Source organism: Castor canadensis, chromosome 11 (genome assembly GCF_047511655.1).
Source record: "Castor canadensis chromosome 11, mCasCan1.hap1v2, whole genome shotgun sequence".
Classification (NCBI taxonomy): domain Eukaryota; kingdom Metazoa; phylum Chordata; class Mammalia; order Rodentia; family Castoridae; genus Castor; species Castor canadensis.
This window is the reverse complement of record NC_133396.1, coordinates 53,570,024-53,593,598: the sequence shown is the minus strand read 5'-3', so window position 1 is coordinate 53,593,598 and position 23,575 is coordinate 53,570,024. Positions and strand designations below refer to the sequence as shown.

General features: G+C 40.9%; 1 protein-coding gene across 2 annotated transcripts in view; it reads right to left on the bottom strand.

Annotated features, from left to right (window-relative positions):
• Cfap52 (cilia and flagella associated protein 52) overlaps positions 1–23,575 on the bottom strand; it is a 39,443-nt gene that overhangs the window by 998 nt on the left and 14,870 nt on the right. For both annotated transcript variants that reach the window (XM_074046802.1, XM_020161434.2), the window contains 9 exons: positions 21,777–21,876; positions 20,846–20,962; positions 16,139–16,239; positions 12,358–12,528; positions 10,300–10,448; positions 6,897–7,042; positions 3,856–4,007; positions 1,291–1,393; positions 206–317 (listed from right to left, as the gene is read on the bottom strand). In XM_074046802.1, the coding sequence (XP_073902903.1) occupies positions 206–317; positions 1,291–1,393; positions 3,856–4,007; positions 6,897–7,042; positions 10,300–10,448; positions 12,358–12,528; positions 16,139–16,239; positions 20,846–20,962; positions 21,777–21,876 (1,151 nt within the window). The remainder of the gene's footprint in view (positions 1–205; positions 318–1,290; positions 1,394–3,855; positions 4,008–6,896; positions 7,043–10,299; positions 10,449–12,357; positions 12,529–16,138; positions 16,240–20,845; positions 20,963–21,776; positions 21,877–23,575) is intronic.

Below are 23,575 nucleotides of genomic sequence, written 5' to 3'. Positions count from 1 at the left end.
AAGGATCCTGTGCAAACCTTTCCTCTCCTTAGAGTGACATCTGGATTTTTCTTTTCCAGCCAACTGGCTGTTGAATTCAGGGCTGAATGTAAGTAAGTTGTCCTTGAGACCCGTTGGCTGGCTCTTCCAGTTGCCTCCTTTCTGGAGTTCCAGGTTCCCCTCTAATTAAGCCACCCCTGGTTTTCAGTTCCTCTCCTGGACTAACCTGTGACGAAGTGCACTCCTTCCTGCGTGATATCCATACCATTTATCGACCCAGACAAGGAACCTTCCAACTCTCTGATGACTGATCCATCAAATACTTCCCAGTAAGCAATCTGGAATTCAGAAATGAGGCATTAGGCAGGACTCAGCTCGGTGGAATCATCCACACACATGCTAACAAAAGATGGTTCCACTTTATATAGAAGGTAGCAAAAATACACCATGAGATGGTATCTGCAGAAGTTATAAATAGACTCCTGCAGGGGATGGAGGAACCATTTTAATATTTTTAGTATTTTTAAAATTTGCATGCTATTTAAAGACATGTTGATATGCTGATAAACCTGGATTGTGACAAAATGAGCTTTTTTTGATAAGACTAAGTAGATTTAATCTGTACCAAAATGTAAAATAAAGAAGAGTTGTAAAAGAAGCACTTTTGTGCTTAAGGAAAGCAAAGCTGCAGGCCTGGTGGGAGGCAAGTTCTTTGTGTCCACTTGAGGATTGAGGAGGAGGAAATGAGAACTTCCCTGAGTTCTGGAGACTGGGCCCCACACAGCCACCTGCCCAGTGTGGTTGGTCCCTCCCTCTCCCTCACTCCCAATTTTCCCTTCTGTCCCAAAGCAACAAAACATTACATAGAAAGGGGTTTAAAGACAAACTGATAACCTTGGTCCCTTCCTCAGAAGAAGAATTAAATTAGGAGTAGAGAGAGGCAGGTAATGAAAAAAAAAAAAGGGAGACTTATATGACTATACAGTTGTAGTCATCCCTCAGTGTCAGCCAGGGGGACTGGCTCCAGAACCCGCGATTCCCAGAGCACCAAAATCATGGATATTGAAATCCTTCATCTGACAACCACTGCACATTCTCCTGTATACAGTAAGACACCTTTTGTTTACTTACAATGCCTATTGACCCATAAATAATTGCTATACCGAAGTGTTTGGAGAACAATGTTAAGGAAGAAGTTTGTACTTGTTCAGCATAGATGCAATTATTTTTCCCCAAATGTTTTCAGTCCTCCACAGTACACTGAATCCACAGACCTGGAGCCCATGGATAAGAAGGGCAGACAGTGCTTACCTTTCTGTCTGTCCCACTGGTGATGATCTGGAACTCCTCTGGGTGATAACAAACACACTGGAACAGGGTATTGGCCAGGATCATCTGGTTCCTCCTAAGGCGCCTGCAAAGCAGATTCACAGCTGCAAAATTCAGGCTGGCAGAGTGGCTCAAGTGGTAAAGCACCTGCCTAGCAAGCACAAGGCCCTGAGTTCAAACCCCAGTACCACCAAAAAAAAAAAGAGGAGGAGATGGAGGTTTTCTCTGGACATGATGGCTCAAATTCACAAAACACAGGTGAAAAATTAATGAGACCCCATTCTCAATCACTGGCTGGGCATGGCGACATGTGCCTGTCATCCCAGGAAGCACAAATAGAAAGATTATGGTCCAGGCTGGCCCAGGCATAGAGCAAGACTCTGTTGGAAAAATAACGAAAGCAAAAAGGGCAGGTGGTTTAGCTCAAGTGGTAGAATGCCTGCCTAACAATTGTGAATTGTGAGTCCCTCAGTTCAAATCCCAGTACCACCACCCCCAAAAAAGGAAAGGAAAAAAAAGCTGCAAAACTCTATTTTCTCCTCCATAGAAAATGTGTTTGCTATTCAAACTGCATTTGGTACAAGCTTGGATTTGGGCTGCTTTAACTATCTCAAACTTCTCATACAGCTCAGCACAGCAGTACTTATAGTTCTTCAAAACAGACTCTGCCCTCTCTACTTCTGTAACCTCATATCACATCCGTCGGTGGCAGTCCGAAGACGGTGGGCAGGCAGAAGGGCCCCTTCTATAAGCAGTGCAGAACTCAGTGACAAGGAAGAAGAGACTGAACTCAGAGCCAACCTGCTGCCTTCCACATAATATTCTTGATTCATCAGGCTACCTACCACTGGAACCAAGTCAAGTTCCTGTAACCAGAGTGGCAAAGTGGACTCGAAAAAGAAAAAAATTAGTGTTTTTTTTTTTCCAGCCCTATCCCTAGGGATTTGGATTCAGTAGATTCAGCACAAAGATCTGCACTTGAAACTGATTGCTCTGTGCACAAGAGTTTTGGGGACCCCTGCCATGGACGCTATACAGGTTGATTATCTCTTGCTCCAAATGCTTGGGACCAGAAATGTTTGGAATTTCAGGTTTGAGTGGTTTTGTAATACTGCATAGACTTTATGGACTAAGTATCTCCTAATCTGAAATCTAAAATGCTCTAAAATGTGAAAGTTTTTAAATGATGACTTTTGATAAGTTTCGGATTTCAGATTTTGGATGTTTAGATTAGTGGTGCTCAACCCATACCAAGAAAAAATGGAAATATCACTTCTTTCCTTAGGTGATTATGCTGGGTGGCCATCTCACAGGCCATGCTCTCCTGGCTTAAGAAAACCAAAAAATGCACTCTTTACACAGTCCCTTCTCACCAATCTACATTTTGACAGATCTTCAGGTGATTGGGAATCCAAGATGAGACAGAGCTAGAAGGCAGAGGATGGCTTTACCTTCTGCTTTTTCATGTATTAAATTAAAAGTGCTCAGCCTTTGCCTTCAGTCCTCATTCCCTTCTCTCCAATCAAGAATATTTCAGTCAGGCATGGTAGCACATGCCTGTAGCCTCAAGTACCCAAGTTCGAGACCAGCCTGGGCAAAATACTGAGACCTCGTATCAAAAGGAAAAAGAAGGGCTGGCAGAGTGGTCAAGTAGTAGAGTGTCTGCCTTGCAAGCATGAGACTCTGAGTAGTATCCCATTACACACACACGCACACAAAAAAAATTAAAAGAAAAAAAGAATATTTTATGTTACTTGACCAAACCTATCTCTATTCTCCCATCTTTGTTCTTATTTCAATCTCTCTCATACAGTTATACAGAAGCAGTGCATCCTGGGAATGGCAGAGGGGTATCGATGAGTGGGAGGAGGGGTTGGAGACACAGGGTCTGATACCAAAATAAAAACACACAGTAAAAATGTTTATAGCCCAAAATTCAAAAAATCTCCTTCGAAAATTTTCTGAATTACTCTTGCCACGAGTACACATGCTTTGGTCTACTTAGTCCACACACGCTATGGACCATGGTGTGCTCACAGCACAAGGGGCCCAACAGAAGGGAAGGACAAATTTATGCCTCTCCCACCCTTTCCTCCCTTGGCAGGCTCCTTCTGGGCTTCATGTGACTGAGCAAGATGCCGAGAGGAACTGCCTTGCTCCCTTTCATTTGCAATATTTAGAGTTGAAATAGGGCTGGCAGGGTAGCTCAAGCAGTAAGAGTGCTTGCCTTGCAAGCATGAGGCCCTGAGTTCAAACCCCAGTGCCACACACACACACACACACACAAAACAGCTGAATTAGTGCAAGTTAAATCATCCTTCTCTCAGTGCTCCCCTATCTGCCCAGAAATTTCTGATATTCAGTTCTTCCTAAAGACTCTACCCTTCCCGTTAGCATCTGTAAACCCTGGACAGCAATGGAGACTAAGGGCGTCTGAAGAACATATCTTTACTGTTGCCTTAAATAAGATTGCCACCCTCCTTTGGAATCTCTGCTCAGGTTAAATAAAATGCCGTGTCATCCTCCCTAGTCATCCCAGGTACCTACACAAGGTCCCAAATGATGCAAGTCCCATCTGTGCTGGCAGTGACACACTCCTCATTGTTCCTCTTCACCCTGATGCAGGACACAGAGGACTTGTGTTCCTTGAGGGCCTCCTCCAGCTTCTGGGTCTGGCCGCCTATCTGCCACACCCTCACCTGGAAGCCACAGAGCACATGCTCTTAACATAACCTTGGGACTTGGAAGAGATCAGAAAAAAAAAAAAAAATCCAAGAGCGTATTCACCTCTGCTGTGTGCAACTTAACTTTTTAAATTCCCTGTTTTCATCACAGGTGGGTGAGGTGGGAATGCCATGTTGAATGGGAAAGATGGCATGTACAAGATGGAATCCTGTTCTGTGGAGCTCAGGAAATGCTACCAATGCCCTTGAACCTGCTTCTGCCCTCAGGCTGAGACGCCCATTATGAAAATCAATAATGCAAAGCCAAACCTAGTGAAAGAATCTGTCTGCTCATTTCTGCTTGGCATTGCTCTCAAATTTCTGGTGCCATCATGAAATTTCTTGGGTACCCAGAGCCACACTTAAACTTCCACATCAGCTGTTTATTTTCAACCATTTAAAACCAATCGTTCTCCACTTCCTCAAAGCCAATGTCCATTTTTTATTGCAAATATTTTCTAATGCCTGTTTATTCTCCTGAAATGAAATTCATGGGTAAGTCAACTACCTACTCACAAAATTACCAGTCCAGATGATGCCCTGATTGTAATTTACAAACAGAATAAATAAAAGGAAACCTATTTAGTTATCATAGTATGTCATTTAGTGGATAAAGGCTGTGTTAGAACCACACCAGAAAACATAGGAATGTAATCAGATGTGTATACCTTCTTAAAATGAATATATCAGATTTTCGAAAAATAAGAAGAGCAGAAACTATTCTGCTAAAGGAGTCCAGGCCACTGAAAGTGCAGTGGTTCAGATTAAAATCTGGTATTGTGATAAATATGATACATTATAATAGACCAGACTTATTTGTACCCGATAAGAGAGAAAAAGCCTTAAGTAGAGTAAGGAAAGCATTTACAACTTTTTACATCGTCAGAGTAAAGACAATGAGGAAATATCAGATTATCCCAAATAAGCTGGGCCATGTTTTTTCCTATGGTGTCCAAGTAATTTCTTATACTATGGGGTTGGATAATGACTAGTGTCAAAGAAAACAAATTTCTTTTCACATTTTTTTCGGGTGGGGAGGATGTGGGAGATAAAACTAGGACCTTGCACATTCTGAGCATGCACTCTACCCCTGAGCTGCATGCCCCAGCCAAATCCATCTTAAGAGCCCCCTACATGTGAGGCTTGTATTTAATCTTCAGCAGGGATTTTGTTAAAAATATTTAACCAGTAATGGGTGGGTATCCACCAAACAGCTCCAGGATTGGAGCCAGAATCTTAGAAGTGCTTTGGATGTACCAGGCATTAACCCTTTAGTTGTTGTGAGATTGTAGGGAGTTTGGGGTACACTTAGGGAAAGGGGATAGGTTAGTGAGGTTGGGGCATTTGGGTTTTTTTGTTTTTCAGTGCTACAGATGAACCCATGGCCTTGGGCCTGCTAGGCAAGTGCTCCACCAAAAAACCCAGTTTTTTGGTTTTCATTTCATTTTTTTAAGACAGGGTCTTGCTACCTTTTTGCCTGGGCTGGTCTTTTGAATTTGTGATTCTCCTGCCTCTACTTCCCAAGTAGCTGATATTACAGGGATAAACCACCATGCCTGTGTTGGAATATGTGTCAGACAAAGTCATTAACCATTAAAAATGGTAGTGCTGAATATTTTTAGCACCTACTGCTTTCCTTTAGCACGCACCTGCTGATCAGCAGCTCTGGTCTGAAACTTACAAAGGCCTTGAATATGTTTTTAGGAAGGAGAGCTCTGCAATAGCTGAGTGGGGAAGAAAGGAGGGGGAGTTGACTGGGACTATGAAAAGATTGCTGAGTAAGCCACGAGCAATGCATTTGTAAGGAGACTCCCAGATTTCAGATGATCTGGTCCAGGTCAAATTTGGGCATTAGCAAGGCAGATGCCCCAAAGTCTGAGGGAACAAAGAAGGTTGCTGAGGATGTCAAATGGAGTGGGCAGCTGTGATAAGGGAATGGATTAAAGCCATGAGAGCAATGAAAGGCAGAGAGGAGTGGAGCATGACCTACGACTGGTCACATGGAAGGGGCCCTGGATGTGAAATGCACACACCAGATTTTAAAGACTTAGTATAAAAACTAAAGGGCCTTAATGTCTCATTAATAGTAGTATTGTTATTGTCTCTTTATTCTTCAGGAAACTGAGACTCAGAGAGGCTATAGCACCACAGTGTGTGCGCAGGTCACACAACAAGAGGAAGAAGGGAAATATGAACCCAGTAATTCACCTGCATTGCCTAAACAATACTAAAGGCTCCCTCAAGCTGCTGAGTCTTTCTTCTCCCTGATAAATTCCTTCTAGGATAGCTGAAAAAAGAAAGGAAAGGAAAAGGAGAATGTCGCATGTAGACAAGAAGATGGCTTTGAGTAATTAAGAAAAAAAGCTGGGATATAGGGAAGGAGAGACCCCAAAATAAACATGTGAACGAACGATGTTTTGAAATGATGTTCCTTGAAATGATGACAGGAAAAGTTGAGGGTAATCATTTCAAAATAATGACAAAAACATCTGATGTGTTAAGGCTTGATTCTGAAAATATCATCTGCTTTAAAAGACACAACTTATACAATTATTCAATGAGTAAAAGAACAAGCATGTCACAACTCTGGCAAAACAGTAACTTGGATTCACTACTTGATTCCAGTCAGAGTGTTTTCATGTCTACATCTTAAATGTCCTTTCTGTGAACAAGTGTGTATATATGTCTATTAAAACATTAGAACTTTTATTTAGAATATACTTTAGAGTTTCATCACAATCTTGATTTGGCCCTGCCTGAATCCTAGTACAGGTGCATATTAAAAATATATATATATGGTCTCCTATGAATTTGTTCTAACTTGAATTTTTTTAAAAGAAAATATTCTGTTTTCAAGAGCAATACCTCCCCTTCCCCACCGCCACTGATGACCCTTTTACAGTCACTGGTGGTAGCAATGGCGGTCACTCCGATCCTGTGAGCACTGTTAATGGCATACATCAGTCGGCCTGTCTCAGGGGCAAAGGCTCGGATTTTGCCGTCGTTCCATGCTGGCATGAAAGGAGACAAAAGGCAGACAGGGTTAGTATACTCAGCCCCTCTCTGCAGACTGGTGCTCTCCTCAATCATCAATGAGTCAGGATTGGGAGAAGCGGTAGTGGTGGCCAGGCCAACCCCACCAGTCCAGTACCTGTGTCCCTTTCCCCTGACTCCCCAAACTGATCACACCTTTGGAGAGGGGAAGATGGGGTTTATCTTGGTTGGAACTGCCTAGAGGTGCATACCATGCCAAGTGAGGGAGGGTGGGGACGGAGGGAGGAAGAGAGAAGCCAGTTCCCACTTCTCCACAAGCTATAGACCTGTACACTCAACCAGTGACTTGATTTACCTGTTGCATCATTCAACAATTCCAAATACTTACTGGCTTCCCATCCCCCACCTTTAAATTTGATGCTCCTTCTCTCATCTCACAACTTTCCCACCCCCATAAATGTTACCACCATTCAGTACTTAGGCCAAGAGCCTCATAGCCATCTTGATTCCTCTCCCTCCTATCCTACCAACCCAGCTGGACATCCAGTCCTCCAGAAGACCCATCAGCTCTACTGCTAAAAATCTCTAGAATCTGATCACTTCTCAACCCCTCACTGGTACCATCGTACCCAAACTTTAACAGTCCCTTCCTATCTCTCCATTCCTGCTTATAATCACTCATTTACACAGGGGCTAGGATGAACTTTAAAAAACCGTGTAACCTTCCTGATCAAGAACTTAAGCTTTTTCCATTGCACCTAGAGTTAAAATTCAACTCTTCATCCTGCACAGTAACTAGTATCTACCCCCTACCTACCTCTTCAACCTCCCCTACTATCACTGTCCCTGAACTCCCACCCTAAGAATAGTCATTAAGCCCCAGACTCCTGACCCTCATGCTATATAAATTTGCCAAGTGATTTCCCACCTCAAGGCTTTTGCATTTGATGTTCCCACTATCTGGACTGCTTTCCCCCCAGGTCTTCATGACTGGCACCTTCCAATCAGCTTTAGTGTTCGTTGCCTCTTGACCTTAGCAATTTTAAATAGGATGTTCAAGGTAGATCCCCTTCCAGCAAAGACTTGAAGAAGATGATGAGGGAAGAAGCTATCAGGGTACCCGGGGGGAAGAGCACCAGGCAGGCAAAACAGCTAGAGCAAAAGCCCTGTGCCCAGTAAGTTTGAGGGACAGAAAAGAAGCAAATGTGGCTGGAGGGGGTTCACAATAAGGGAAGGAGAGAAGTCAGAGCTAAGAAGATGGAGAAGGGAGGACAGAGAGTATGCAAGGCCCTAAGGTGATTTCTGGGACTGACTATCAGAGGACAAAAAACTTTTAAGCCCTATAAATGGCATGACCTGACTTGACATTTTAAGAAAGATTTCCAGCTCTGGGTTGAGAATAGACTGGGAGAGGAGAGCGATGGTGAGAGCAGAAGTGGAGAGCCCTGGTAAGAAGACATTGGGGTGATGGAGACAATGAGAACAGGCTAAGACAAGGGTGGAAATGAGGACAAGTAATGGAACCTGGGCTCTATATCAAACTGGGATCCAATGGGGCACATGGATGTGGGTTTAAAAGAAAAAGCAGAGGCAGGGATGACTCCAAGATTTCTAAACCTGAGGATTTGCAAGCTCTAAGGGATTTGTAAGCTCTAAGGGTACCTGGTGGTACCTGGTGGGGCAGGGGGCAATCAACAAGGAGTAAGCAGAGCCAAGAAAAGAAGGGATGAAATGGGTTCCTGATGTCACCATTTTAATAGCTGCACCTAAAGATTTGTATGGCTTTTCATTGATGTGACCAATAAATTTATTTTTTGACCACTGGGAAATTTGATACAGATTAAACACAAGATTATATTAAGAAATGACTGTTTTATAGGCAAATATTTTTAGAGATGTATACTGAAGTATTTAGAGGCAGAATATCATGGTATCTATAATTTATGTTAAAATACTTTGGCATAAATTGAGTTCTCAAAAAAAATTCCCCCTGAAATGTCAGGTTTATGTCAGGTTTTTATCTCTCATACAGCAGAAAGCGTTCTAGCACAAGGGTCCTGTGCTCATTAAGGCCTCAAATCTGTCTCAAAATTGAATTAGTAAATTTCTCTATTCAGCAAAAGATCCATGCTATATATAGGAATTTGAGAGAAGAGAAATTGCTTATTTGGTTTTTTCTAGCTCATAAAATCTCCCAACTAGAAGGAACTCTAAAACAGGGCCTAAACTAAAACAAAGCAGGTAGACAGGAAGAGGCTGTCTGAGGCTATCCACATGTAGAGGCTAGTGGAGAATGAGAGGGCTGGTGAAGTAGCTCAAGCCGTAAGAACACTTGCTTAGAAAGGTGAGGCCCTGAGTTCAAACCCCAGTGCTGCCAAAAAGAGAGAGAGAGAGAATGAGATTGACACAGGCAGAAGGCAAATGGCAGAACTAGGGAACAATCATATTAAGCAAAGTAAGCCAGGCTCAAAAAGTCAAAGGTCTGGGGGCGGAGAATGATGAATAGATATAGTGTAAGAATTTTTGTAAATGTCACACTGTACCCCCAGTACAAGAATATGATAATTTAAAAAAGGGAAAAAAGTCAAAGATCATGTGTTTTCCCTCATATGTGGACGCTAGACCTATAAGTTAAATGTACACACAAACACATATCTAATCGTGTGAACAAGAGAGCAAACAAAATTGTATTAGTGGCCGGTCTGAGAGGACCACGGGAGGTGGGAGAGGGAAAGAAAATGTTAGACAATGTAAAATATTGAAACAATCCATCTATACATGGGTATAATATGTAATTCACTGTAAGCTGTTGAATAATAGGGGAGTGTGATGATAGAGAATAGAGAAAGAGTAACTAATGGGCAATTAATCCAATTAAAGCATAATATACACATCTCTGAAATGCCAAGGTGAAACTCCTTGTACTATCTATCTATCTATATTTTTTAATGAAGGACTGAAGGGTAAAACAAGTCTTTTTTGGGGGGTGGGTACCAGTGAGAGGAGGGAGGGCACAAGGAAAGGGTGAATGAGAGTGAATATGCTGGATGTATTTTGTGTTCATATGTGAAAAACAGAAGAAGGAAACCTGTCAAAATTGTGCTAAGAAAGAGGGGAGGGAGAATGATGGAGGTGGTAAATCTAACTAAGATATATTGTAAGCACACATATAAACATCACAATGCATCTTCCTGTACAAATATTACATGCTAATAAAAAAATTTAAAAACCCACAGGCAAAGCCTGGGACCAAATCTTGGCCAGTGGACATTACCTGAAATGATGCTCTTGCCATCTCTCATGAAATCAATGCCATGGCAGGTCATGTTGGGCACAGTGATCCGCAGCAGCTCCCTGCTGGACATTGTGTGCCACACCCTGATGTCTTCCTTGGCACACGTGGCGAACAGCTCAGCAGTGCCACTGCAAAGAAGCATTGAGAAATAAGAGATACAGCCATAAACGGCATAAAATGTTAGATGCATATTCGACACCAAAATGTGTTGGGATTTAGAGCAGGATGCCTTTTAGATACCAATAACCTGAAGGCTTGATAGTCTTGGAGATTTCTTGTGTGCAGTGGTATTCGATGACCTCAAATCACCTGTGGGAAATCTTCTGCAGTGTTTTCCCTTATAGGAATGGTTAGGACTAAGTTGCACAAAAAGAAAAGTCACTGAAATCTAAGTCTTGTAAACTGGAGGGACAGTCACACTGCTTTTTTAAAAAAAACACTTGTGTATGATTGACACAAACATACACATTTGATGTGTGTAACTGGAGAAGTACACACACCTGATAAGTAACATTTCTTCAAATAAATACATCCATGGAAAATTTACATTGAAAGAGGAAAGCCTTTCCTGTAATGTAGAAAATTGTATTAAAATTTCACAGGAGAACACGACATGATGATAGAATTAATGTTCTCAGGTAACCCAAAACCTTTCTTTGTTTAGTTACTTATGAGAAAATATAAGATTATGGACAAAGATGAGTATACCAGCATAACTGGTCTGTCAGGCTGAAAAAAAGGCAACCCATAAATATACAGTAAAGTTTCAATGTCAAAAGATCACAGATCATTTGAACTTTGATAAGAGAAAGGAGTAATATTGGGGTATGCAGTAAACTAATTTATAAGAATAAATTTCCAGTTAGTCTCTATGGAGACTAAAGCTAACCTTTAAATCTTCTCAACCAATGTCTCCATTTCATCACAAACACATTTCAAAGAATAACAACATCCCTCTCTTATTTTAAGATCTACTCACCTAGGAATTAATAGAAAAAAAAGTGGATCCCTTCTACACATTTAGTTTGGGGGCTCAGAGTTAAAATTAGGATGAGGACTAGCTGCTTAAAAAGTTCAAAAAAGGGAGAAGAGAGGGAGGGGAGGAAAGAGAGAAAAGAAGGAGGCGGGGGGAAGGAGGATAGAAGAAAGGGAAAAAGGGAAGGAGGGGGGAAGAAGGAAGGAAGGAGGGAGGGAAGGAAGGAAAGAAGGAAGGAGGAAGGAAGGAGGAAAGGAAGAAGGAAGGAAGGAAGGAAGGAAGGAAGGAAGGAAGGAAGTCTTGCTGATCTGTAGAAGAATGATTTTGAGTTTTCTAAACACTGAGGAAGTTCAAAGGAGAAAGTAACCACATTCATGAAATGGATCTCACCAAAGACAAAGTATGTTTCAAAATCGAGTAGTATCACACTATGACAGATGTTCTTTTTTATATCAAAACTGTTGGTGGATATTTGTTGCACTTGTCTTGAGTGGGACTTATGAAGAAATAAAGCCATTAGATTCAGAAGACCTCATGTCCAACACCAATAAAGTCTGTCAAATATGAAAGACCCCAAGAGGTACCAAAAAAAGACTGGAAAGAAACTTGACAACTGGCCACCAGAAATTGTCTGGAAACAGTGGTTGCCAATTTTATGGCTGGAGGCGTGGATCCAATGGTAGAGCACCTGCCTAGCAAGCACAGGGCCCTGAGTTCAAACCTCAGTACTACCAAAAAAAGAAGTCAGAAAAAAAGGGCATTATTAAGCTTTTTCCAGATGGCACTGGGAAAACACAGAAAAGTTTTTCTAGGTATACCTTTTCCATAATGGGCTTATTTGAAAGTTAGCATTCTAAAGAACCCCAGATTTGAATTAGGGAAAAATTAATGTAACTGCATGGTGAAGACAACAGAAAATCCATTCAGATAATTCACTACATTAGAACATTTTAAGGAGAAAAAATTATACTAAGCGATATTGAAAACATAGTGATAAAATTAAACTCCTTTGTATGCTGCACCAGATCTCGGCACTCTTATGTCCCTTCTCTTCTACTTACAATGGAAAGACAATGTCCTGGACTGCTTCAAAGTGACAGGTCGCAACAAGAGTCTCTTTGAAATCCGTAAAGTTGACACGGTAGATATGTGACTCTTCTGTTCCTACAAAGAACTGGTGTCCTTCTCCTCGAAGTGTGATGGAAGTAACACCACCTTGTAATTGAATTTTCCTTTAAGGAGAAGCAAAAAGGAAGAGTGATTCACTCAACACCAAATATTTATGACCTATCCGAAACATCAGAGTATGCAAATCAGGTGGTGTGTGATTTGGAAAGGGCAGGTATTCACAATGCTGTGTAATATGGCCAGCCAAGGAGACCAGCCTAGTATAAAACAGTCGGAGAAGATCCACCAGGGAGATATGGTCTGAAATGGGGTGTACAGGATTAGCAGGATTTGGATAGAGGGCAACTATCCAGGGTTTATAAATTTCATTTCTGAAAACAGCCCTAAGGCCAAGGGGAAAGTCCTTTATGTCAAAGGATGCTATCATAACCTTATCTTAAAGAGGGAAAAGTTGGAAACAAGCTAAATGACCATTTGTAAAGGAATGGTTACATCTTCTATGGAATAGCAACATCATAGAATATTTGCCTGGTCATTAAAATGTTATTCACAGATGTATGTTTAAAAGATTCTGTAATATATATATTATCATCACAATAAAAATAGTATATAGTAATATTAAATATATATATATATGATGCTTACAGGAAGTAAAAAAATCAGCATGCAAAATTATATACATAAAATAAGACAATTATTTCAAAATTTGTATGAATATCAAAGACAAGAAATTTTGGGGCTGAAAATGTAGCTCATTGTTTGCCTAGAATGTGTACAGTCCTGGATTCAATCCCAGCACTGGAAAGATAAAAACATGTTAGTAGTGGGTGTCTGCCCAAAGCTACAGAGATTATTTTCTCCTCTTCCTGTTTCAGATCTCTCCCTCCTCCCCTACCCTGTTTAATAAGTATGAACTTAAAACAAAGATGAATGTGTAAATGAGTGGGACCCTAGGGTCCCAACACTGCTCTGAAGCTGATTTCACTTGGTTAACAGAAATTCAGTGGGGGTAAAGCTAGGTTTGGTAGCTCAGGCCTGTAATCGCAGCTGTTCAAGAGGCAGAGGCCAGAGGATCTCAAATTCCAGGCCAGCCCAGACAAAGTTGGGGAGACCCTATCTCAAAAACAAATACAAACAGAAGGGTTGAACTGATAAAGCCCTTGCCTAGCATAAGAGACCTTGAGTTCAATCCCCGGTACCACAAAGAAGGAGAAGGAGAAGAATAATTCAGTGCGAGTTCTTGTGTGAGGAGCCGGCATGGGAAATGCAATGTTCTGGAAAGACTCACTTGTTGGTAGAGCACAAGTGGTACACAAAGAAAGGAAAACCATGGTCATACCCCAGCTTCTTGCTAGCTAAAGGTCTTGACTCTGGACAGAACCCTTTGGCCTCAGTTTACTTGGCCAGAGAATAATTCCTCCTTTACAGGGTTGTGGGGAAGATTAGAGATACCAGAGCTAATGTGCACTAGCCCACAGAGGGAGCTAAGAGATATTGGCTGTTGGCATCTGAGACCCTAGAAGACAAGTTCAGGGAGAAAGGGGAGAGGTCAGAGACGGAGGAATGGCAGCAGTCTGTTTTGATTACACAATTTTCCTTTCCTTTTAGTTTCCAGGACTTCTCCTATGAGCTGCTTTATCAAACTACAAAAATCTGAGAAGGCCGAAATTATTATATCCAATTTGAACCTGTATTGTCACACAGGGTTATTATAGAAACATAAGCCTTATGATAATTGCTTTGAGTCGAATTGTCTTTATCACAATGGGAGTATTTTCATATTAAAAATGAGGGGTTAAAAAATCTAGAGGGTTGACAAGCATGGTAGACTGTATATAGTGCCAGCTACTCAAAACATAGAGGTAGAGGAGAAGGGTCTGAGGCCTGCCCAGGCAAAAGTAAGAGACCTTACCTGAAAATAGACTATAGCAAAAGGGCTGGAGGCATGTCTCAAGTGGTAGAGCACTTGCTTAGCAAACACAAGGCCCTGAGTCCAATCCGCACCATAGCCAAAGCAGCAACAATAACTGAAGGGTTAACTTACTAGATTCAATTCATGTATTCAGAGTCTACGTAACATTATTCTTTAGTTGCCTCCCTCCCTCCAACATTCTCTTTCACACAAACACAAAATCCATCCAAACATATTCTTAATAAGATCTGTTGTGACCACCGAATTCCAAATTGCAGGAGTAAAGGAGAATGATGGAGGGGGTAATTTAACTAAAATATATTGTAAGCACTTCTGTAAATGTCACAATATACCCTCAATATAACAATAATATAATAAAAATAAAATAAAATTGCACCCTGTGCCTCCTTCTCTTCAATCCCCATTCCCTTACTCTTTCTCCTCCTTCCCTTTTCTCCACTGTGCTTATCACCGTTTAATATTACCATAGTCACCCATCCCTGGTTTTCCTTTCTGAGGTGTTAGAAACTGGTCAATAGAAGTCTGAAAATAGAAATCCATGAAATTATAAAGAAGGAAAAAGAAATTTGTTTTAGTTTTGCTGTGAATTTGTTGTTAATCTCTTATCACATCAAATCTATAGACTAAATTTTACCATAAACATATGTATAGGAAAACAGTACAGGTAGGGTTCAGTACTATTTGTGGTTTCGGGGATCCTCTGCTAGGGGGGTCTTGGAGCTTATCTCCTGAAGATAAGAGGGGACTATTGCATGTACTGTCATTGCTTATTTTGTTCATCGTTTGCTATCTTTTCCCTCCTGCTAGAATGGAAGGTTGGTGAAGGCAGTAATCCTTTCCATTCTTTTTTTTTCTTTATTTGTTGAGGTATTCAAGGTGCCCAGAATGTGCCTGGCACCCAGATTCCTTTGAATGAAGACAGCCAGTCTTCATTTCCACAGTGATAAGCAACTGCCCGAGGCTCCCTGGGACCTTCTGGAGGCTGAACGCAGGAGTATGTCTAGGTATATCTGGCTTGTGTTGACGCTGAGTTCAAGTCTGGCCTCCTCTTCCCTGATCTCTGCATTCTGGGAAGACCATTTCCTTCTCAGATCTTCTCTATAACATCTGATATATTTTTACTTTACCTGGACCATAAGGTTTGTGTATATATACTATCTGATCATACAGTGACCTTTTTCATGTATTTATACCTTATCTCCAAACTAGACTGTAAGTTCTGGAAGGACAAAGACTATATCTTGTTTTTCTAATAGTATCTAGCTTATTGGTTTAGATGGCAGAGGTGCTGGATAAATACTCAATAATGAAAATGTCTATGTTGTTATTGATGTTTATTTCAATTAGATGACCATGAAAACTATATGGTATAGTATCTGGCATGGGGAAACACCTGGTAATCACTGGCCGTTTGTATTCAAATGCATTAACTACTAGCACAGAGCATTGCATGTGTTAAGCACCCATTGCATACCAGTTTCAAAGTTTAGAATTTGGGGGCTTGGGGGGTTATAGCATATTTCCTTTGTGGTGTCTCAATGTGTTGAGTTAAATAAAAGCGTACGTGTTTATTAAAGAGCACTGTCCCTCTGGGTAATAGTGGACTACTTTGGTTTGATTCAACATAAGCCTTTTCATTGGCACAGAAGCCACTCTCTATTGTGACTCCAACTACATATTTTAAAAGCAAGGTGAAATTCTTTAATCAAATATTGCTCTGCCAATATCATTCTCAGTGTTGGCTCTAGGTGACCCTCCCTCTCGGGGGGCCCAGAACTTACTTGATGGGTTTGTAGCTGGGGCTTTTACAGAAGACCAGCAATCCGGCTCCAGAGCCCAACAGTAACCCCCCCATCTTCAGGCACCTGATAGCTGACACTCCCTAGAGGGAGAAACAGTACTGTGAAAAGGCCAGATAGTCTTGCCATTAAGAATTAGTGCAGTGGCACATGCCTATAATCCCAGCTACATGAGAGGCATATCACAGTCCAAGGGTACCCACCCCCCGCTGCCCCCCAGCAAAAACACAAGACCCTATCTGAAAAATACCTAAAGCAAAAGGACTAGGGGTTTGGGTCAAATGGTACAGCATCTGCCTAGCAAGTGCAAGGCCCTGAATTCAAACCCCAGTACTGCCAGAAAAAAAAAAAAAACCCAGAAAAAGAAAAAAAAAAAAAAAAAAAAAGAACTAATGCAATACCTGACACAGGGAGCCTGCCAAGGTTGTTTGGTGATGTTCACCAAGGTATCAGCCACAGGGTACCCCCAACAACAATGTACCCCAATGCCAACAACAAGCATTTGTGTTCAGAAGTAACACAAGAGGGCCGGTTCTGCAAGGAGTGGACACGCTTCAGCATGCCTCCTCCCTAAAATCACCCGTGTGGTTTTGTTGGGGGTTTTGGAGGAACTGGGGTTTGAACTCAGGGCCTCATGCTTGCCAGGCAAGTGTTCCACCACTTGAGCCACTTCCCCAGAACTTCTTGCTTTCAGTCATTTTTCAGATAGGGTCTCACACTTTTTGCCCAGGCCAGCCTCGAACAACTATGGTCCTCTTTTGTAGCTGGGATTACAGGTGTGCATCATCTGATTACAGGTGTGCATCACCACACCTGGCTTGTTTGTTGAGATACAGTCTTGCTAATTTTTTTGTCTGGGCCAGCCTCAAACCATGATCTTCCTGACCCCTATCTCCCAAGTAAATGGATTACAGAAATGAGCCACTGCACCCAGCCACCTGTGCATTTTGAATATAGAAACTATTAGCACTTTTATATACACTTACGTTCAGTTAGAGCAGGGTAGCATAAGCACAGTCTTTGCAATGCCAGTCTTTAAGTTTCCACCAAAACTTAATTCTAATAAAGGCAAACAGACCGTATTAGCCATCCAAAGATAGCACAGAAGACCCCTCACTTTTTGGTGCCTATGTTTTCTGAGTTAAAGTGTGTAAGATCATCTTTATCAATAGTTAGAAACACATTAAAAATTCAACACAACCTTCTAAGCTTGGAGATGTATGGTGGCCAGCTTAGGGTCCACTGTGAAGTTCTCATTTTAAAATGTGTATGACCACTATGGTTGCAACGTGTCCCTTGAAGTTCATGTGTTGGAACCCTAGTCCCCAATGCAACAGTGTTGGGAGGTGGGGCCTGTGAGAGATGATTAGATCATGAAGGTTCTGCCCTCATGTCTCATGAGGGCATCAAAGTTACCAAGGTGTGAGTTGGTTATCCAGTGTGTGCACTGACCAGGCACAGTGGCGTGCCCCCTACTACACCTCCAGACACTGGGGAGGCTAAGGCAGGAGGATCACTTGAGCTCAGTTCAGGACCAGCCTGGGCAACATAGCAAGACCCTGTCTCAATAATAATAATTGATAATAATAACAATAAATTTAACTTTGTCTTGCTCTTCTACCTTCCCCCATGGAATGATAAATCATCTTGTCCCTTGCCAGATGCCTGTGCCCACTCTCTGGACTTTCCAACCTCCAGAACCATGAGCTAAAAAGGCTTTTGTTGTTTGTAGATTGACTACCTAGTCTCTGATATTCTGTCAAAGCCATACAAAATGAACTGAGACAATGATCAATACTTGATTCTAAACATTCAATAATAATCAATAAAAATTAATAGATTTGTGTCTTAATCAACCTTGTATTATAAAACAAATATGTCCTTTCAAGTTACTTTTAAGTTGAGTTTTGCCTGTTCTGGCTCAAAGGCCATTTGTCTATGTCTGACAAGAGACACTGAGGTTCATGATTGTAAAAGAAGGAACCGGAATTGTATGCATTAACAGATATGTCTTTTGCAAATATATTCTCCCGCTCTGTGGCTTCACTTCATTCTCTTGACAGTTCCTTTTGCAGAGCTCACAATTTTACTTTTCACAAAGTTCTGTTTGTAAATTTTTTCAAGGATTGTGTCCTAGTGTAAAAAGTGATCACTAAACATTGGGTCATCTAGATTTTCTCCTAGGTTATCTTCTAGGAATTTTATGCTTTATATTTTGGTCTGTGATCCATTTTGAGTTAATTTTGTGAAGGACATAAGGTCTGTGTCTAGATTCATTTGGTTTTTCTGTTTTGTTTTGGTTTTTGTGGTGGAGGAGGGAGTATGTGGATGCCCACTTGTTCAAGCATCATTTGTTGAAAAAACTGCCTTTTTCCTCCATTGTGTTACCTTTGCTCCTCTGTCAAGGATCAGGTGAGTATTCTTATGCAGGTCTACTTCTGGGATCTCTCTTCTGTTGCATTGATCTATTCTTTCACAAATCACACTGTCTTGTTTACCGTAGCTTTCCAGTAAACCTTGAAGTTGGGTAGTGTCACTCCTCCAACCTTATTCTTCTTCAGTATTGCATTGGCTATTATAGGTTTTTTGCCTTTGTATATGAACATTAGAATCAGCTTGTCAATATCCACCAAATAACTGTATCTATAAATCCTGTTGGAAGAACTGACATCTAGACTGTGTCGAGTCTTCCTATCCACAAACGTGGAATATTTCTCCATTCATTCTTTGATTTCTTTTATTCTTTGATTTCTTTTGTTAGAGCTTTGCAGTTTCTTATATAGATCTTATGAAAGATACTGCATTTTTTTGTTTGTTTGTTTGGTTGATTTGGTTTGGTTTGAACTCAGGGCTTCACCTTTGCTTGACAGGTGCTCTATAGCTTGAAGCATGCCTCTACCACCTTTGCTCTAGCTATTTTTGAGATAGGGTCTCACTTTACACCCGATGGCTGACCTAGACCTTGATCCTCCTAGTTTATGCTTCCCTTTGTAGATGGGATGCTAGGATGGCCACTGTGCCCAGCTATTGATTGAGATAGGAGAGACCCATGAATTTTACACCCAGGCTGGCCTAGAACCATGATGCTTTCAACCTCAGTCTTCCAAGTAGCTGGGATTATAGGCGTGAACCACTAGCACACAGCCTGTTTTTGTTTGTTTGTTTTGGCCCTATTGGGGATTGAACTCAGGCCTCAGGCTTGCTAGGCAGGCACTCTACCACTTGAGCCATGCCTCAGTCCCCAGCTTGCTTTTTACTATTACAATTATTAGTTTCTTCTTAAATTGGGTGCTGTATTACTAGTAGCTCAATTTTAAACCATTCTAATTCTTTGCCTTTCTAACCATAAAGCAAACACTTCAGTAGAGTTTCAAAAGAGGTAATTTCCCAAGGTCACTTGACATTGAAACCAACCTTCTTCAATGGCACCTCCCATACCTTCAATCCACAAGCATCATTTTTTTTTCTACCCAGGTCGAAGGTGTTTTGGAATCATTGTGGGATTGACCGTCAAAACTGAATGGTCAGAACTTAGAGCATTGATAGAAGACTAAATATAAGGTTTGAGGAATCCTAAAACAGCCAGCATCTTCTCTGGAAAGGCACTTACTTCCCAAGTGCTGGGAGGGCCAAAAAAATGTAGATCAGTAGTTTTCAAGTCGTGTCTTATGGAGCCCTTCGAGGTATCTCAAGAGTTGGACCTGATAGGACTCGAGGTTGCCTTTCTTTAATCTGACCTGCTTTGCTTTTACTTGCTCAATATATTAGAATCTATTTCCCCAAAATAATTTGAAAGACTTTGAACTATGCTACACTTTGATCTCCTGTATAATTGTTTCTAAATACTTCTCTATCTGTATCATGGCTTATTTCCATTGTTACAGATCTCCTTAAAAGGTTGAACATTAAATGATTATATGATTAAGGAAATTCTGACATTTTCCCAAGAGCACAGTACAATATTTCAAAAATTTCTTGAGAATTTCCACTAAGTAGAAAAGTATCTATGCTTAGTTATACCCATCTGTTCTGTTACCAGAAATGAGATAGGCAGGTATAGAACTCAGCACAAACTTTCAAATTCAAAGCTTAGTAGAAACAGCCCTTAGAACTTTCTGGGTACCAGAAATAGCAGTATTTACTCTATAAAAACATTGCTTGATAGTGGGCCTTTTATTTGGTTTAAATATCAATATTGCTTACTAGACTTTTAACCAGAATTGTTACAAATTCTGAAAATAGGAATTTCTAGTTCTCATCAGGATTATTATGTCAGCTGAAGCGAAAACTCAAAATCTAGTTATTAGAGTAGAAAAAAGGTGTGTGTGTGTGTGTGTGTGTGTGTGTGTGTGTGTGTGTGTGTGTGTGTAGTCTTGTAAATCAGAGATCATACTTTTCTTAATATGGCAACTGGGCTAGAACCAATGAGTCTCTAAATCATAAAGCAATAGCTCTTGTGCTTTGAAGCTATAGTGCTGATTCCCTAACTAGGAACATCTTTGCCCTGAAAGTTGCCAGAAATGAAGGCTTATAGACCTAGCTAGTGAGCTTTGCAAATTAATAAGTAGCCTTGGATACATCACTGATTTGTTATTTTCTTTTTCTGCACTCTTTCTTGATGAAAGTCTATGCTGCTGGTAGAGGGAAGAAAATTGCAGGGCAGATCAATTCTTGATGGTCTCTACTCACCAAACTATACTTATCCTTCACCGGTCCAGTGTCTGCCATCAGTTTGGTCCTGGGGTTCATTTTCAGAATATCTCCAGTTGTGGTGCCAACATAGAAAAAGCTGTCATCATCAGCCATCTGGGAAGGGATAAACAGAAACTCAGTGATCTGTGGGGCCCTGACAGGGAGAGGGATGAGTGTCCTGTGAAAGACTTACAAAGATGCTCATGGCTGTATTTTCCCAGATTCAAAGATGGGAAAGAACAGCTCCAGGAGGAGCAGAGTTGGGGCCAGACATGGACCTGAAGTATTAGATTCCAGTTGGCCTGTGCATTTCACTTGATACGTAACCTGCCAGCCAACTCCTGAGACATCTCCAAAGGGCTCCTAGGATGAAGGTGTGTTCCTCCAAAGAGGCCACACATTTGCTTTATTTCATTGTTTCCAAAGTCTATATTCATAAAATGACTTGGCCTTGAACAAGGAGAATAAGTCAATGGCAAATGGAGTTATATGTATGAATGTATGAAACCACATTGAAAATATATTGACAATTTTTCTTTATGCATTTCAACAATGAATTTTACTATCAGAAACCTTATTTCCAGTGGCAGAAATAACACTGGTGGCATAGGGATGTGCTGTGGGCCCTGAGTGTAACCTAGCTACACTGATTCCCTCCTGGTAGGCAGGCATTGCAGATATCTGACAACAGCTCAGACCCCAGTTAATGTGGGACCTGTTTGTACTGCATCTAGGTGGCTCCTCCCCAGCTCCTCAACAGAGCTGCAGAAGAGAGGCTCCCTTTCACCTGGGCCTCCTCACCAACATTCTAGACATCCACAGTTGACCTTCCCACCCTCAGCCCAATGTGCACACAGCCCTTGATGAAGACTGTTAGTGGGAACTTATACTAATAGTTGCTCAACATAATACTTGAAGGAACACTTACTGAAATACTCATAACTATTCTTTTCATCTGTCCTGTTTGGCATTCAGTTGGCCAGATTTTTCTATTCAGGAGATCCAGTTCCCACACTCGAATTGTCCCACTATATTTAAAAAAACACACACACAATCAAATGGACATCCATTTCATAGTCATTTCACCTCTGCTCTGATTTCTGTATTCTCTTGAAGGAAAAGCTGGAAGGAAGAGACTCAAACATTTTCGAGGGTATTTTTTATGGCCTACTGCTCTACTTAAGATCTTTCACTCAATCAGCAACCCTAACAGGTAGGCTTAATGATCTCTCACTCTCCAAATGAGGGGACACAGAGCTTGTACACTGCAGAGCAGGGATTCACACCCAGCACTCTCACTTGAAAGTATGTACTCTGTACACTACTGAAAACAAACGTGCATATAAACCAAGGCTCACTAACTTTCATTAAAAAAATTGTATACATTTACAGTATACAACATGATGTTTTGATATCTAGATATTGTGGAATGGTTAAGTCAAGTTATTAAACATATGCATTACTGAGCTCATGTAGTTATCTTTTTGTAATAAGACTACTTAAAATATACTCTGTTAGCAGTTTTCAATATGTTATTTCATATATATATATAGTATATCTATCTATCTATCACATATATTATATTGCATGTAGTTATCAAATACACAATCTGAGTGTCTGTCAATAAGATGAATGAATAAAGAAAATGTGGTATATATGTCTGGGGAGTGGCTCAAGTGGTAGAATGCTTGCCTAGCAAGCTCAAGGTCCTGAGTTCAGACCCTAGGATCTCCAAAACAAGTTTTCTTTTGCATAGAAAATGTGGCATATATATGCAAAGGAATACTATCAAGTCTTAAGAAAGAAGGAAATCCTGCCTTTTGTGACAATAAGGATGAACCTGGAACACATGACATTAAGTGAAATCAGCTGGGCACAGAAATACAAATATTGCGTGATCTCATTCATGTGGACTCTAAAATGTTGAACTTCCCAGGACCGACAGTCAAATGGTACTATGACCCTGGGGGCAAGGGGAAGTGGGAGGTATTTGTTAGGGACATCATATTTCAGTTAGGAGGAATAAGTCAAAGTATTGTGTGGCATAAAAATTTTGGTGGTATTGGGATTTGAACTCAGGGCTTCAGGCTTGTGAGGCAGGCACTCTACCACTTGACACAGTGGTAAATCAGTCCCTTTTTTGTGTTGCATGTTTTTTCAAGTTAGGGTCTCACGAACTATTTGCCCAGGGCTGGCCTTGAACCGGAATCCTCCTGATCTCTGCCTCCTGAGTAGCCAGGATTGTAGATGTGAATCACTGGCGCCTGGCTTGTGTGGAAATTTTTTTAAGGGAAATATTTTTGCAGGGAAAGTCCTGTCTTCAAGGAAGGAGAAATAAAAGTAAGCAACTGAAAGTGAAACTAAGCACTTAACATAGAACTTGGTGTATGGTTGTTGTATTTTGAATTAATCTGAATTAGTAATTATATAAAAATCTCAAGATAAACATCACAGACTTCAGCTAATATCTCATGGCAGAAAAGATTAAAATATATAAAGTTCAAATTTTTGGATCTCCAGACATAGTAAATATTCAATAAATATTTTAAACATATTTTCCCAATTTTTTAAAAAATAGCTTTCCATGGCCATAATGGTAAATATCATTTGGCTACTGAAATACTGGCATTTGAAGGACATCTCATGGGGATGATATAATGGATTACATGAATGTATAAATAGAACTGTGATAGAGAACTAGGATATGCAGGTGCATAGTAGAAACCT